Raw genomic sequence first — 17,181 nt, 5'->3', positions numbered from 1 at the left:
ATTCATTAAATCAATCCCTGAAATATATATTGGAGAAGGATGAGAAATATAGATTGGAGAAGGATGAGAAGAGTACTGATGAATTACTAAATGAGTTAGCCAGGTAATATTTTAATATTTCAAAAAATTTATCCATTCCTTTGATGTGTGAGCTGTAAATTTCCTTAAGACTCTATAACAATTTATGTCGTATCTGCATTTCCATAAGAAGTAATCTAATTTCTAAATATGTATCATCTATTATTGAGTTTATGTTTCTGAGCACGGTTGTCTCATTTTCTATCTCTTGGTGTTTTCATGTCCTCCTGCATTCCAACATGCTTCTATCAAATGGCCTATTTGTGCAATTATTTGAACTTTTTCTATTCCTTTTAATTTTATAAATGTATATAATGAAATATGGACATATCTATACCATTACTCCTCCAACTCCTCCTGTATATTTCCAACATATCCCTGTCCATTTCACGTCTTCTAATTTTAATCTTACACATCATTCAAGTAGTGGTGCCCATACATGCCTTGTTTTGGGTCATTCATTGGAGCATTGAAATCCTGTTACTGGTCATATACTCCAGAAAAAAAAGATTTTATTTTCCTCTAGTAACTATCAAAAGCCAATAGTTCCTTACCAGGAACTAGTCTTTCTGACTAGCTGGAGTTACTCAGGGCGGGAAGTCAAGTGCAGGATAGATCAGTGTGGTTGGAAGCGTTCAGCAGAGCGTCCCAGGAGACTAGGCCGTGCAGTCCGGTGGGTCCAGGGCAAACACTACTCCTCCACCAGGGGCGGTTGTTTGTCTCTGATGTTTACAGGGAATGAGGTTTAGGTAGTTTATGGATTTGACAGATCCGGTGTTGCGCATGCGCGAGCCCTGGAGGGCAGGCCTGTGTTGGCATGAGTTGTCTAGCAACAGCCAGACTCCAGCAGTTGACAGTTCTGTCTGTGCTGCTAGGACGGTTTTCCACTGAGCTCGCCTGTGGGCAGTTTGTTGTGGATTTTCAGGAGAATTGCTTGGTTGGCTTACTTTCAAAACCACTTCCTCCTGTTCCTTTGGAGGGTGTTCCACCTTCCAGGGGGTCTTTTCAACGGGACCCGGGAGGCCCGTGTCCTCCACCATGAAGAGGATCTTGGGCTTCCGGACTCAAAGTCTGCTATCCTTCCGGGGCCCTGGGCATCAGTCGGAGAGTGTTCAGAGCACCACTCTGCCCAGAAGGCCCAAAGACTACACAGCCTTCAGAAAGATCCACAAGGCTGCAAGCCAGGGTGACGCTGCCGAGGTGCAGCGCAGACTCATCCTAGGCAAAGATGGCAAGAATGACAGAGACAGGAAAAACAGGTACCTGGGGCTGGGAGTAAGGGACAAGGGGCCGGGGGCGGGGGCACCGGAGAGACATAGCAGTGAGGATGGTGTCAGTTTTCTGGAATATTCAAGGACAAGGACCAGAGAAGAAGTGCTGGAAATGACCAGAGTGGAGGGGTAGAGTGGAGGGGGCAGGCCCAGCATTTTTGAGTCCAGGTTCTCCTCTGTATCCTCAGCCAGCCAGAACCCACTGATTCTCCAGGTTATGCCTTCTACTTGCTGGGATCCTTGGCCTGTGAGACTCTCCTGGTTCCCGCTGGCTTGACAGTGTCCCTTGCCTTGGACACTCCATTTTCGTTTAAGATTTGGGGCACAAACTGTGGAAACTACAAAACAAGTGTCAGGTGGACTCTTTATGGACACCTCTGGGATTGCTCACAAAGCAATTTATCCTGGTGCTCGGGAACACAACCTCTAATATCTCTCTGCTCGAGAATGCTCCTACTGGTCTTTTCCCAGATACTTCAAAGTATACACAGCCTTATGTCACATCCATAATTATGGCACTTTGCTTTATGTTGTGAAAATGGTGTACAGGTTTTGCTTCAGAAATTGGCATGAATGGCAGAGCTAACTGAATGTCTTTTTTCCAGGATAAGTAAGATGTGTAGGTCAGCATGTGGCGAGTCCAAACTGCTCCACTTCTTCACTCTTGACAGTGGACATTGTTTCATCTAGTTATTAATATGAAGCAATATCCACACTAACTTCATCTTTTTTGGTGTTTGTGAACTGATATCATTTAATTTCAATTGTGATATCTTTGTCAGTGGGGCGAGTTATTCAGTGACAATCCAACTTTAATCTTTTTCCTTTTATCCATCAGCTAGTCAGCTAAGTGTGTACCTTTAATTGGAGACGTTAGGATAATTTCCAGTTATACTATTATTGAGGGGACTTGCTAAATCTTGCAATGGATATTATATATATACTTGCTTTATTATGTGTTTTATTTCTTCTCTATTCAGATCAGCAGATTTTTGGTTTATCCGCACAGTGCATGACTTTCATTCGCTGTTATTTTTGTTCATCTCTTCATGTTCAGAACAGCCATGTCTATGCACTTGTCGTTAAAATACTCTGCTTTTCTTGTGTCTATTCTCATTTTCTTCGAGTATTTTCTGCATCGGTGGCTTGGAGCCTTGTGCTTGCTTAGTGTTTGTCTGGCATTTCCTTACTGTTTCAACTACTGTGAAACGTTAGTTGTTTTCCTTGTCGCCGCAATATCGATTGGCAGGTATTTATATTCAGGTCTTGAAATATATCATGTTTTCCTGAATACTGCCATCTCTGCTGAGGGATTTGATGTCACTATGATAGGCTTGTTTCTGTAAGAGAAACAAAATATTTGACTCACGGCTATTAGCATTTTGTGCTTTGGCATTTCTGCTTTCTTGACTGTAATGTTTTGTAGAGATGTTTTCCCTGATTATATCTCTACATCATCTGTAGTCCTTCACAAAACCGTGCTCACTGTTAGAGCGAAATAAGAAGGAATTGCAATAAGGAAACTGAAGAAAATCAAGGGAGAAAATCAAGACTCTAGTTTAAATAAAAGCAGCAAAAAAGCAGAAGACAGGATCAGAATTGTAGCAAGAAGTAAACAAATATCAAAGTTAAAAACAACAGCACAATAAAGAAATAAACAATAAGCAAAGTTATATAGACATAACAAGAATAAAAAGAAAACCATAGATGCTTTTAAATATAGGATGTACAGTATGAAAAAAGGAAACAGAAGGGCAAAGAGATGCCTAAGGATAAGATGATGGAGAACTTCCTTCTGAGTTCTCTCATAATGGGATGTGCCTAGTGGAAGCAGTGGGAAGTCACAGAGGTGGACACTTCTGCTTCACACAGGTCAAAGTGGTGGAGAGTCAAGTGGTCCAAGGGTCAGTTCATTAGTGACTGGAGCACTTACAGACTTCCTGTCTTCCTCTGAGCAGCCACCAAGGAGCACTATTTTTCAGCCATTGGGCTTGGCATCTTCTTGTTCCCTCCAGACACTTCAAATTTGTGTACCCTGGAGTGCTCTTGGGAGCTATTAATCCATTATGTATATTGAGCTGTGGCAGGCCTGTTTACTGAGTTTGTGTTTTGCACACCAGTACCTAATCTGACAAGTCAGGAGGAATGTGTTTATATGGTGGAGCTCACAACAAGTATTTGACCACTCCTTGACCCTCAGATACAGGTGGGAAAAACAGCTGTTGAAATTAATTGAGTTAAGATCTCTGATGTTCTTCTGTATAAAAAGGCAGAGCTAAAACAAACCGGGGCTTCTGCAGTCTCGACTGACAGTCCTCCCAAGTATCTTTTCTCTGTCTCTTGTTTTTTCTTTCAATCCTCACTCCCCCTTTCAGGTACTGTCTGTCTTGGCCGGCTGGCACCAGCAGAGTGCCTAATTTCTAACACAGGGAGATATTGCCTGGCTGTGTTGAGCTACATTGAAGGCAGCTGGAACACGGAGATGTGGCACTGAAGTACCTGTCTCAGTGCTTTGCAGTCCTGCTCAGTATTAAACACCCTGCAGGAGAGCAGAGGATATTGGGAGTATCTACTAGGTACACTTAGAGTACTCAGTGCTGCAAGTAGAAAACCACACAGCTGAGTGGGAGTTGAATGGTGGGTCAACTCCTGACTCTGGCTCATGTTTATTAGACTTGGCAGGCCTTCCACTCCTCCCTGAAAGGGACAGGACCACCAACCTTAGAGCTGTTCACAACTCAAGCCTCTTGACAATTGAGTTTCTCAGTGTTTCAGCATCCGGTCCGCTTCTTTTTCATGAGGACCTAGTGCCAGTGTTCCTCCACATGCACTGCAGCAAGTTGTTCCCAACCAACTTGATTTGCTATTTCCCCCTCTTTTGGGCACCCACATCTCTTCGTTCTGAAGGAGAAGGGACTCTGTTGAGATGGAGCCTGATTATACCCACGGGAGATATGGGAGGAGTCTAGTCAGATTCCTTCAATGCAATGGATCAGAGGAGCTGATTAATAGGGTCCTTTTGTCTAATTAGTGAAAATTAATTTCAAGACAATAATGTTTACCATCATGAATAATTGTATATTTATTGTATAGCCCTTTATAAATTCTGAAAAAGTCCTCTCACTTTTCACAGAACTATTTTGCATTATGCTTGTGCACATGGCCATCTTGATGTCGTGACACTCCTAATGGATCGTAAATGTGACATTGACCTCTGTGACAGTGACAGCAGCACACCACCGATCATGGTAAATAGTAGCCAACAATTTCAGCATAAAATGGATTTGGTGCAAATGCTGAGAATAAATCTGATTTTAGTGTATTTCCTGTATTTCTAAAGTTCTCAATCCATGTCTTGATATAATACCTACAGTCAGCACAATACGGGCATGAAGAATGCATGGCCATTTTATTAGAACGTGGTGCTGTTCCAAATGCCATGGACAACTGCGGAAATACAGCTCTCCACTATGCTGTTTGGAGTGAAAACATCTCAATGGCAGGCAAACTACTGGTGCACCAAGCCAGCATCGATATAAAGAACAAGGTAGGAATCACACAACATTGGTTCCCAAAATACGTGAACGCGATTGAGTGTACAGTGACATATGTGGTTCCTTTTTACATATGTAGAATCTGGAACACCCTGTGAGTGAAAACATTATTGAAGATGTCCCTTTAAATATTGATTTGTATTTACTTTTATTTATTATTATTGTGCTTGTATATGGTATGGGGGAAAGCATGCTACAGTGCTAGTGTCGAGGTCAGAGGACAGCATTGTGGAATTATTTCTGTCTTCCTACCTTTACCTGGGTTTCAGTATTGACCTCCAGTGGTCAGACTTGCATGGCAAGTATTTAGCAGCACTAGGTCATCTCTGAACTGGACAAGATGCAGACACAGAGGGAGATTAAGGGCAGTGGGACAGAGCTGATAGAAATTCAGTCAGAGCTGATGGAAATTAAGACCAAGCAGATAAAACTTTCCAAAGACTCAGAGTACAAGGAGGAGCAGAATAGCTGTATACAGCAAGAGTAAGCTGTACAAGGCTTATCAAGTGAGTGTGACCAGGCTATAAACTAGAGGCAGAGATCAAAGACAGTCCCACCCTGGACTTAGGTCAAACCTAAAGGAAGTGAAGATGCTTTAAACACAGCACAGGGCACTGTGTCTGGGCTGAAGGAAGCTTTTCATAAGGTGGTTGTGGCCAGGTATTGGCACAACTGGGCCTTTTTGGACCATGGAAGAATTGTGACAGAGTGTGGTAACGTGATTTGAGTGTCCTTTGCATGGGCATGGGCTTGCAGTTCCCCAGTGTGCACTGAGGACTGTTGGGAGGGCCACAGTTCTTAGCCATGTACGTAAAAGGGACCGTGATGTATGTCTGTAAACATGTTGGGGATCTGAACCATCAAGAACACCATCCTGTTTGTGGGAAAGAAGATTTAGAGGCTCTTCATTTGGGGTCTGTGGCTAGCCAGAAACATGACCTAAAAGCAACTCCAACCATGGCATTGGAAATCTCTGTGCTGCTCAACTCTCTCACCAGGGCAAGTAAGAGATCAATTGTCTACCCAGGACAAACAAGCCTAAGGGGACCTTGGACAACTGAAAGGCACCAGGGAGTCTCCAGGAATGACTCTGGACCTTTGTACTAACTGAGGATGCAGAAGGCCTAGTAGGTTGAAATCAAAAGCAAGTAGACTGTGAGCCTGCACTCAGAGTAGGGTGCCACTTACAGGCATCAGCAATCAAGTTCTAGGCCTATCTGAGCCCTGGCTTCCCTAGTCCCGGTTCTTACCTGGAACTTTAGGTTTCACTTTCACATGAGACTAGACTAAGAGACTCCCAAAGGTTACAGAAGACTCTGCCTTTCTGTGTTCCTCACTAATTCAAGTAGGCAGCTCCTGGCCAAGGTGCCTGCTCTTTCTCCCTGGGCCTCACAGGCCTGTTGTTTCACCCCAGTCCTCCAGGGCAGAAACAGGACATTCCAGTTCTCCCAGCCTTGACTCCTGGAAATATGGGTTTGAGCTGGTCAAGATCAGCTCTTCTAGGAAGGGATCCAGAACATGTCCTAGAGGGGCATGAGGAGGTCTCCCCAGAAAGGGTACCATTGGAGCTAAAACCTGAAGCGTGAGTGGGGTTTTGGTAGAAGACCAACCAAGTGGAAGCTGTTTAGATCAGAAAAATAGGAAGAAATGTGACAACTATATGCATAGCAGCACTAGGTCATCTCTGAACTGGACAAGATGCAGACACAGAGGGAGATTAAGGGCAGTGGGACAGTGGCTTCTGGGGTAACCAACAAGCAGGTTCTGGAAATCCTTGGAAAGCAGTGGAAAGTGTTGTGCCCAGAGCTGAAGGAAATCCTTCAGGGGGAGGGTGTGGCCAAGTGCCAATGCACCTAGGCCTTAACTGAATGTGACAGGCCTGTGGCTGAGCACCACAGTGTGTGGTGACTCTAGGTTTGCTTTGTGGCTATTGTTTCAAAACAATGTACCTGAACTCTAGGAGAATGTGTTGTTCTTTCTCGTATGGTGAAGGGCTTGTAGTTCGTAGTTCAGGGGCTGGCATTTGCTAAAGGCTAAGAAAAAATTTCAAGTCCAGGCCACTAGAACTCTGTAACCATTCTATCTTGAGGGTACCAACAATGGCCTCCATCAAAAGATCATTCTTGGCCATCTAGCACAGTGGAACTTGGAGGTGGCAGCTCGACAGCTGACAGGGCAGGTGCCCACCCCTTCCATGCCCCAGCTGTTTTCACCACAGATTTTAGAACATCCATCAGAAATTCGTTAACACCACAGCCCACAATATCCTGCAGTTAGAGATGGAGCTGCTGCAGTTGGAATGGACTGAACTGAGGACTAAGTAGGTGAAAACCCAAAATGCTGGCAGAGAAATGCAGAGCCTAGCTGAACAATGCATACAAGTGCAAGCAAATTTGGGGTTAGTAGGACCAGGGCCTGACTAGGGCCTCAGAAGTGGACACACTGAAGATGGAGGTAGAGTCGGCCAAGTCTAAGCTTAAGAGCAACATGTCTTAAAAGAAGTGAGTCGAGGAGATAGAGGCCCTGCATCAAGTAGGTGCAGTGGGGAAGCAGTCACAGGGTACACAGGAACTCCCTGAGAAAGCCCAATTCAGAGTGGAGGTTTCTCATTGTAGTCCAAATGCTTGCAAGGCTGTGAGACACCACTCAGGTCTCTAACAAAAAGACTTGGTGTCTGGCTTTATTCTGGACTCCAGAGAAAGGAGAATGTCTAGCCACAATCCAACTAAGAAGTCTATCAGAGGATATAGATCTTATCACATCCAAGCCTGCATTTGAGTAGTCATAACCCATCTGTGCTGAAATTGATGTCTCAGACTCACTGTGAACAAGATCCCAAGATCAAGTTCTAGGCAGACTATGAACCTGGTGATCTCATGGAAAAGCACCCGAAAGACATTTGTCTACTAGTCTGGGATGCATGGATTTACCAAGGAGCACCAGAAAGGTGGGAGGTGCCTCCAGCTCCAGGGTGCTTGGCCGATATGTGGCTCACTGACACTCGGTGGGAAGGTAGAAATGCTTACAGCCTAGGACTGGGCCTGGCTGACACAGAGTCTTGGGGACAGTTGCTCAATGGATGAGCTGGCAGAGTTTTCAGGGTATCAGATGGGAAGCTCAGTTTCTGCCAAGTTTCTACATTCCAACTGAAGCCAGTGTCTCAATTCTCTGATTTAAGCATTGGCCCCCACTGCCTCTGCCACTCTCTCCCTGTAGCCTTAGTGCATGAGGGCTGAGAATTCCTTGCAGGCATCAGGAACACCGGACGTTTTAAAGAAAGCATTCCAAACTGGTGGCCTGTGCTACAGCTACTTGGGCTGGGTGGAATGGGGGATACATGGGCACTGATTTCCCCCAAATTTTCATATCCAGTAAATAAGAGGATGTTGTTATCAACGAAGGTCCTTTTCTGTTCCTAGCTGAGTTTTAAGTGTTTGGGAAATTTTTCAACTTCAGAGGGGAGTGGAGTAGGATTCTTTAATGTTTGGCCAAGACCAAGCAGATGCTGGGCAATGACAAGTCACCCATTAAAGCCCCAGGGAACTGCAGCCCCTTACCTCATACTGAATGCATATGATCTTATTCAGCACTTGACACAGGGAATCCCATTCCTCAAGATCCCCCTTCCAAGGACGTGAGGTGACTCCTCCCTTGTCACTAGTCCTCCCACTTGACACAGAATCGAGCGGAAGGAGGTCTGCCCCACTCATTCAGCCCATTCAGTGGTCACCATGACACCCTCTGGTCCCTAGGTGCTGAAGCACAATGTTGATCAATAGATCCTCAACAAGTTTATATGGTAAGGCCATAGTCAAATACTATGATGCTGCAGAGACGGTCTAACGGGAAGGTCACATTGCACAACTCAGACCTGAGCCTCCTGGAGCAGCTGGGGGAGTGGCGACTGAAGCAGACAGTGATGCTGACCCAGCAGAAGAACATGGCCAATGTTCTAGGTGTAGCACCAATGTGTTCCTTCTCTGGAGTAGGTCTGCTCTGTCCACTTTGCTCCTTTGTAAACTACTGGCGTTTGCTAGATGGGCACTCACTCAGTTGCTTCAAGTATTCTAGTTGAAATTTTTTTCATTGATTTAAATATTTCATGTTCAATAAACAGAGGGACCTACCTATGTTACTAAGGTCCCTTTCTGTTTCCAGTTGAGAAGGGTTTGGCCAAATTTCCATCTACACAGGGGTACAGTACGCTTGATTCTTTGTGTGAGAACCTTTCAGAAATCAAGAGAGAGCTTCAGTATACTCATGCTGGACCGTGGCAAGTTACTTGCTAAAGCCATGGGAGCAGCAGCCTCTTACCTAGGGATTGGCACTGAGATTCTCAGTGACCCAAAAGCAAACCAGTTCTTCCTGCCAGATGGGCCTTCTATCTGTCCATCAATATAGCAGGGTGTGTGACTGATAGAAATGATTACAAATCGTCATCCTGCTGATAACCTCCACACCATATTGTGTGTTGGTGCCAAGTGACCAAATAGCCAAATCAGTTTGGTTATTATCTCTTCCTTTATTTGTATTGCTGCCAGTCTTCACTTTATTTGTGGAGGGCAATGGCACTCAAGGCATTTGAAAAGAGATTAAAAATTCTGATATGGGGCTGTGACCATCTCTAAGGTAGGCTTTGGAGCAGACACTTTATCGTAGCAGTGTGTGCCTCACTGCTTGATGTCAGTTTATCAAGAGGAGATCAAGACTTGTGGATTTCAGATTACCCTAGATGGTGACTAAGTTTACTCTATCATGCCTGACATGCCCCAAATTAACATTATATAGTATATCCAAATTCAAAAGGGGCATTCTATGGTTTTTTTTGGGGGGGGAGGGTTGGTTTTTTTTTTTTTTGTATATTCTGGATATTAATTTTCTGTTGGATATTTTTGTCCAGATGACCTATTGGAGAAAATGGAGTATTGAAATCATCTGCTGTTACTGAGTTGACGCTAATCTCAGGTCTAGATAAAGAGCTCCAGGCAATCAATAGATGCTGAGAGAGGAAGAATCAGTTTTCTCCAGGGCTGAGGTCCCTGATAGGTTGTGCAATCCCAAGTGGTCAGCTCTAAACACATGTACATATGAACAGCACTAAATGGACTCAATAGGCAATATATATACACATATACATACATATGTATATATAAATATATAACAATGTAATATGTAATTAAAGAAGAGGTCATGAAATTGAGAGGATGTGGGGGACACATGGAAGGAGCTGGAGGAGGGAGAAGGTTGGAAATGTTAGTACTCATGTATGAAATTCACAGAAAGCAAATCTTTTAATGGGTATTCTGAAACACCGCCCCCCCCCCGAAATAGAAACATACCACACATTCAGTTGTAAAAATTAAAAAGATTCAAGTGGGGTCTTGGTTCACTTGAACATCTTGAAGTTAGTTGCTGCCCAGCTTTCTCCTGGTCCAGCCACTCCTCTCTTCCACCTACCTCTACTCCTGTCCTCCCCACACCCGCCCCCCTTCATCTTCAGCTGCTTAGTAGAAAGCACTCCAGACGGAGGGAATAGCATGTGCAAGGTCAAGTAAGCTGCCTGAGATGAGAGGTCATCCAACCCTTCTAGGGGTCAACATAGCTGCTATTGGGAAAGGCAGCCTCCTCTTCCTCACAGCTGAGATTTATGAACTGAGAAGACTTTATCAAAATCAGGTTGTGTTCTAGTAGATCAAGCCTGGCTGTTGTTGCTTAGGGCTGGCTCTACTCCACACCTCGGTCCACTTCACACCACTGATGAACACCATTTAGGGTTCAGATCCAGTCCACCTCCTCCAGGAAGGGTCCAGGAGTTTTCCCCACTGCCCCTTCATCCCATGAGCTGCATCGTATTGTCCGCACCACCCATTTTTGTCAAGGGTGTCTGATCAGAGGACACTTGTGGGCCCCAGGGATGCTGTTGTCTTCAAGACAGGTCTGTCATTTAGAGAGGGACATGGAATAGGAAAGGGAAGAGAATGACTATGTGGCGAGTCAGCCTAGCCGAGTACACATAGGAAAGACAGTGCGGTAACAGAGGCCACAGCCCCTCCTCTGGATCGTTAGTTCACCTGTCCAGTAGCCAGCCTTAGGTCAGCTCCTCTGTGCTTGCCTTGGTCTTTTCTCAGTTGAGAGCCCAAGTTTAATTCTCCCAAGGGAGGCAACACCTTGATCTTTTATATCCCTTTGATACTTAACATAGGGCTGGATATGCCAGAGGTCACCCCCAAGTATGTGTTGAATGAATAAATGAACACTGCCCGTTATCAATGGATTTTCCTCTAGCCCTGCTTTCCCAGGCATCAAATGACCATCTTTCAGACCCCAAAATGTTTTTCAGTCCTCTTCACTTTTCCCTCAAGTTCCTCGTCTTTGGTCTTTCCATTTCTCTCCTGTGATTCTCTGATATTCAACAGAGGCTTCTGCTTTTATGAAATCCTTCCCTTCTTGACCCCCCAATCACAAAATCCCATACAGTCCGTTTCTGGTTTTGTTCATGTCTACACCTTGGTTTCCTCTGCCACCTATGTTTAGGCCCTTCTCACCTGGCCTAGGCTTCTGTGAACATGCCTGGGCTTCATTGCCTATGCTGTTAGGCTAACGGTTCCTAAAACTTTAAAAATGCAAATCAATGGACTACAGTTAAAATAAACGTGAATGACTGGCTCCTGTAATCAGTGAAATGTAATTCATACACCCAAGTCTACACTGTTGGATGTCAGGGGCTTGCCAAGCTTTCCTCCTGTTTGTGAATGGAACTTCCCCTTTGATCTTAATTTGGCACCCAACCCCACCATCCCTCTGCAGTTAATGTTACGTTTGCTATGCTGACCACTGTGTCAGGTAGGAAGAAACGCAAGAAGCTATGGTTCACTGACTTGCTCAGAAGGAGAGCTGTTTCTTTTCCTTAAAAAATGGCACTGAGAAGCCTTCCTTCTACTGGTCAAAGTGTCCAATGTCACTCATCTGTCCCCTTGTCTGATCTTTCTGCCAGAGAGTCCTGAGCTCCACTGTGCACAGCAACTCCAGCTTTCTGAGGCTAGCTCTTCAGAGTGTATTTATCTACTCTCACCACTTGACTTTGTTATCCCCCTTTCATTTTCTGTGACAAAATAAGTTTCTGTAACAAACTCTGGTCCCATTGTATCTTGGGCTATTTTTACAGATCATTTTGAGGTACTGCTGAATTCCCCTGTCCTGAGCAGACTACGGTATGCCAGCCCACTCCCAGGGCAGTGACTCTGATACAACTCCTGTCAGGCCTGGCAGCAGTAGCCCAAGGCCTCCTGTGTGACCCTGGTTCTACTGGACGGCTGCTGAGGACCGGTTTCCTAAGCCCTGGAAGGAGGAACTGTTACTTTCCCTTTTCTTCATGGCCAAGCACCTTCCTGATTCAGGGAGGGGAGCAGCACCACCCAGGCCCCCTTTTTGTAGCTTTTTCTGTTCTCTGTTCCTGGCCACACCCAGGCTGCTTTACTTCTGAGCCCTAACCGCCAAACTGGGTTGCCTCAGCAACGGAGGTGGGGCTAAGCCTACCAACTGCCAATGAGTAAGTCATTCGAGAATCTTCAGTTGGTGCTCATCTGCCTCCCAAGATGACCAGGCAGTGGCGGTTTAACGGCATCTTTTGGACAAGGGGTGTGGCTTGGTCAGCATCATTTAACCTGGGACTCTATGCTCTTTCTCTGAACTCTTTTATGGTCTTCGGCATCCCGCTGTCATGCCACCCATGGCTTCAGTGTCACTTTGAGCTCTGAATTGGGAATGGTGACCACCTGAGGGCATCTCAGACCCCAGACCAGAACTGAAGCTCACTAGGCAGTCCCAGCATGTGGAAGGACTAAGGAAGTCCATTCATAAAGCTGACGCCAGCTTGGGCCAGGAAAGGGGTTCCAGGCTAGCCTTGGCTATCAGGTGAGACTTTGTTTCAAAAAAACAAAACAAAACAAAACACAAACCAAAACCAAAACAAGCCCCCCCAAAACAACAAAACCCCAAACCAGATCAACTAAACAATCAGGTATTTTCATTTTCCAATTTATACTCTTGGTTCTTCACATTTTCATATGAATATTAGAGTCAGCTTGTTAATTTCTACATAAAGCCCACCAAGTTAAGCATTGCATTGAATCTGTAGATCAATTTGAAGAAAACTTACACTTTAGTGATAAGTCCTTTAGTCCATAGATATATTTAAATATATAGTTTTAGAATTTTTTGGTAGTTTTATAGGATTTCAGTATGCAGATCTTGTATATATTTTAACGTGTTTAGAAATATCTCTTAGTGTTCATCTGCTGTCATCCCATTTAGCCTAATTGTTATTATTATAATATGTGGAAATGCAATTGAGCTTTATATATTGGCCTTGTATTCTCTAATCTTACTAAGCTTAATTGTAGCCACTTTGTGATCTATATTTTTAAAAAAGATTTATGCGCATGAGTGGGTTTTGTTTTTGTTTGTTTTATTTTTTGAGACAGGGTCTCCCTGTAACCCCAACTGTCCTGGAACTCACTAGATAGACCAGGCTGGTCTTGATCTTACAGCGATCCACCTGCTTCTGCCTCCTGAGTGCTGGGATTAAAGTTGTGCACCACCACACCCAACATGTATGAGTGTTTTATCTGCCATGTGTGTAAATGCACTACATGCATGCCTGCATGCATGCATGTGTCTATGGTGCCCAAGGAAACCAGACGAGGACATTGGATCATCTGAAACTGCAGCTACACATGGTTGTAAGCTGCCGTGTAGGTGCTGGGAATTGAGTCTAGGTCCCCTGTAAAAGCAGCAAGTGCTCTTAACCACTGACCCATCTCTCCACATATCTTAGAATGCGAAATATTCTTAAGGACTTTCTATTGACACAACATGTCAATAATGAATAAAATAAGTTTGCTTCTTTCTAATCTGTATGGTTTTTTTTTTGTCTTTTCACATCTTATTATAATGGATAGACTCCTCAGCCAAAATGATTACTAAAGCTAATGACATTTCCTCCCCATCTTAGGGAAGAAATCATTCTTTTATCACATGTGGTGGCTCTAGGATTTTCATAGCATCTAACATAGCCACAGTATGATGAGATAATGCAGGAAAGTCACTTGGATTCAGTCCTATTCAGGAATCCAAGTCCTTATTCAAAACTCAGATGTTATTTTTCTGGTCTAGGATCCAGTCCATGGTTCTACATTCCATTCAGTCTTTCCTTAGCATCCTTTAAGTTGACACAGCTCATGTGTTTGACACTTGCAAAGCAATGTATACAACATATACATTGTGAACTCTTTTCCTCTGTATATCCCTCCCTCGTTGCTCCCCAGTTAGAGTGCTCTCCATTTTCCCATTTCCTCCTGGATAACACTGTGTTCTACTGTTTCCCTCTCTTGTACTCTTTTGTTTACTTTTCATTTTCCTATGTAGTGTGTACTTCAGAAAATATACTCACATTGAAGAATGTGGACCTAGATAATCCACAAGTGAAAGAGAAAATGTGCTCCTTGATTTCTGAGTCTGAGGTGCCTCACTAGTATCTAGTGTCTAGGTGCATCCATTTACTTGAAAATTCCATGATTGCATTTTTCTTTACAGCTGAGAGGAACTTCATTGTGTAAACACACCTAATTTTCATAATCCATTCATCAGTTGAGGGATATTTATGTTGTTTCCATTTCTTTGCTACTGTGAAGAGTGGAAATCAACATGGCTGAGCAGGTATCTCTTGCAAGATATCACATCTTTTGTATATATGCCAAGGGGTGTTTTAGTTGAGTCATAGAGTAGATCTATTTTAAGTTTTCTGAGAATTCTTCACACTGATTTCTGTAGTGGCTCCACCAGCGTATACGTCCCTATTGGTGAATGAGTGTTGCCCTCTCCCTACATCCTCATCAACATCTGTTGTCAGTTGTTTTTATGATCATCATCAATCTGAAAATGTACAAGGTAATGTTAAAGAAGTTTTAATTTATATGTCCCTAATTAGTAATGATGTTGAACATTTCATAATGTAGTTATTAGCCACTTTTATTTCTTCTTTTGAGGACCCTCTCTATAGTTATATAGTTTAAGTGGATTATCTTGATTCCTTCTATTTTTTAGTTCGTTATATATTTTGAACATTAATTCTCTATTAGACATAAAAATGGCAAATTTTCTATCCTATTCTGTTGCCTTCTTCTTTACTTGATTGATTTTTTTCTCTACAGAACACACTTAGTTTAATGAGGTCCCATTTGTCAATTATTGGCCCTTAATTCCTGAATGAATGGAATACAGAACACACTTAGTTTAATGAGGTCCCATTTCTCAATTATTGGCCCTTAATTCCTGAATGAATGGAGTTCACTATAAAAAGTCCTTTCCTGTACCTGCATCATGTAGATTATTGCCTCAATTTCTTACAAAAGTTTCAGCATTTCAGATTTCACACTGATGTCTTTGGTTCATTTGAAGTTGATTTTTGTGCAAGGTGATAGATATGCATCTGATTTCAGTCTGTTACAGGTGGACATCCAGATTTCCCAGCAGCATTTGATGATGTTTTCCTTCCAGTGAATATTTTGGCATCTTTGTCAAATATCAGTGGACTGGAATTGTGTCCACACACTCATGTTTGGTTTTCTCTTTTGTTCCGTTCATCTACTTGTCTCTTTTTGTGTCAGCACCATGCTCTTTTTACTACTACAGCTCTCCGATAAAGCCTGAACTATCATGTGGTAATCCCTCCAGCACTTTCTGTTTAGAATTGCTTTGTTTCTTTGTGGCCTTCTGTGGTTCCATATTTATTTTAGGATTTCCCCCCCAAATGTTCCCTTAATATGCTATATTAAGTTTAAGTACATTGTGGACATAATTTTGTATCTTGAGTATTTATTTTCTTTTCTTTATTTGGGAATGATCATGAATGCCTGAAATCCCAATACAGAGGAAGCTGAGTCAGGAGGGCTGCTTGGTCTTTTGGATATCATGAGTTAGAAAATGATTAGTAGGACAGGCTCCAGCATAGGTTACCTAGGGAGCCCACCACTAAAGACACACTACCACTACTACTGCTGCTGCTACCACTACTACTGCTACTAATACAACTTCTTTCAATGAAGAATCATTACGTGAACCCTAGCTTGAATGTCTATTTTGAGGTTTATAATTCATTTCTACGTACTCACAAGCTGTTAATCACTGTTGCAAAATACCTGACAGAAACAATGGTGAGGTGGAAAGAATTATTTTGACTAGTGATTTCTGAAGTTTCAGTTTCTGATTGACGAACTGTGCCTTGACCACCACCCAAGGAAGAATATTATTACAGTGGGAGCATGGGCTACAGGAAGCTTCTCATTTTATGGCAGTGAGGAGGGAAAATTTAGAGAAAGACCAGTGTCAAACTTCTAACTAGAACTAACCTCCTAATTATGCATTAAGCTGTGGGCTGATACTTGGTAGCCCATTGATGAAGCTCATGCCCTCATGTTTCAATAACCTCTTAATTCCATTATGATCTTGGTTGACTATTTCATCACTGGGACCTTTTCGGGGGACAATTCATGCTTAAAAGATGACAGATGTTTATGTGTTTAGCTGGCCTTCACCAAGGGAAGAAAACGCCTTTAACTGCATAAACCTTTCATTGAATTAAAATAAGTCATAGATTAGCGACAAAGAGAAAGCACTAGATACACATAAGACTGGGTGTAATTCTGAGTTTGGTCTCTTGCTAGGTGTGTGAGACATCTTTTCCAACTCACTGTCCTGCCTATTTACATATAGTATAGGGAAAATGTGGTTCTCAAAGAAGGCTAGAAATTATTGGCATCTCTATGCAGAGTGCAAGTGACTGACATTCCAGATTGAGCAAGCTTCCCAGGAGTCAAATTTAGCCACATGTAGTAAATGAATCCATCTAAGGGAAAGATGAGAGAGAGAGAGAGAGAGAGAGAGAGAGAGAGAGAGAGAGATCCTACTACCAGTTCCTACTGTTCATCATTAGAGCCACTTTATTTCAAGAATTTGTGCCTTTAGATCTTGAAACTTTAAGGTTGAAACCTGCCGTTGAGCCCTGAGGAAAAGGTTCTTGGAATGTGACACTGTGGGGAAGAAGGTATAGAAATACCATTAGGAGACAGAGGAAAAACAACCAGGACTCTGCTTCTCCAGCTCTGTACTCTTAATTGCATATCTGTGAAAGTTTGTGTCTGCTAGTTTATGTGGATTGAAAAGGGCAGAATGTATATAGAAAAACTTACTGCTTTTTATATTTTTTTGTCTTATATTGT

At 43.1% G+C, this 17,181-nt stretch overlaps 1 protein-coding gene across 1 annotated transcript; it reads left to right on the top strand.

Annotated features, from left to right (window-relative positions):
- Positions 1-913: 913 nt before the first annotated feature.
- On the top strand, positions 914-4,896 carry LOC103734294 (ankyrin repeat domain-containing protein 26-like; the record flags this gene model as incomplete). The annotated part of the gene is made up of 3 exons (XM_008833175.2): positions 914-1,337; positions 4,483-4,597; positions 4,723-4,896. Coding segments are annotated over exons 1-3 (510 nt in total), but the record flags the coding sequence as incomplete, so codon positions are not given.
- Positions 4,897-17,181: the final 12,285 nt, after the last annotated feature.

This window comes from Nannospalax galili, unplaced genomic scaffold (genome assembly GCF_000622305.1).
Source record: "Nannospalax galili isolate Female #2095 unplaced genomic scaffold, S.galili_v1.0 scaffold3117, whole genome shotgun sequence".
In the NCBI taxonomy this organism is placed as follows: Eukaryota; Metazoa; Chordata; class Mammalia; order Rodentia; family Spalacidae; genus Nannospalax; species Nannospalax galili.
The sequence above is the reverse complement of the archived record's forward strand: the minus strand, read 5'-3'. Positions and strand labels throughout refer to the sequence as shown.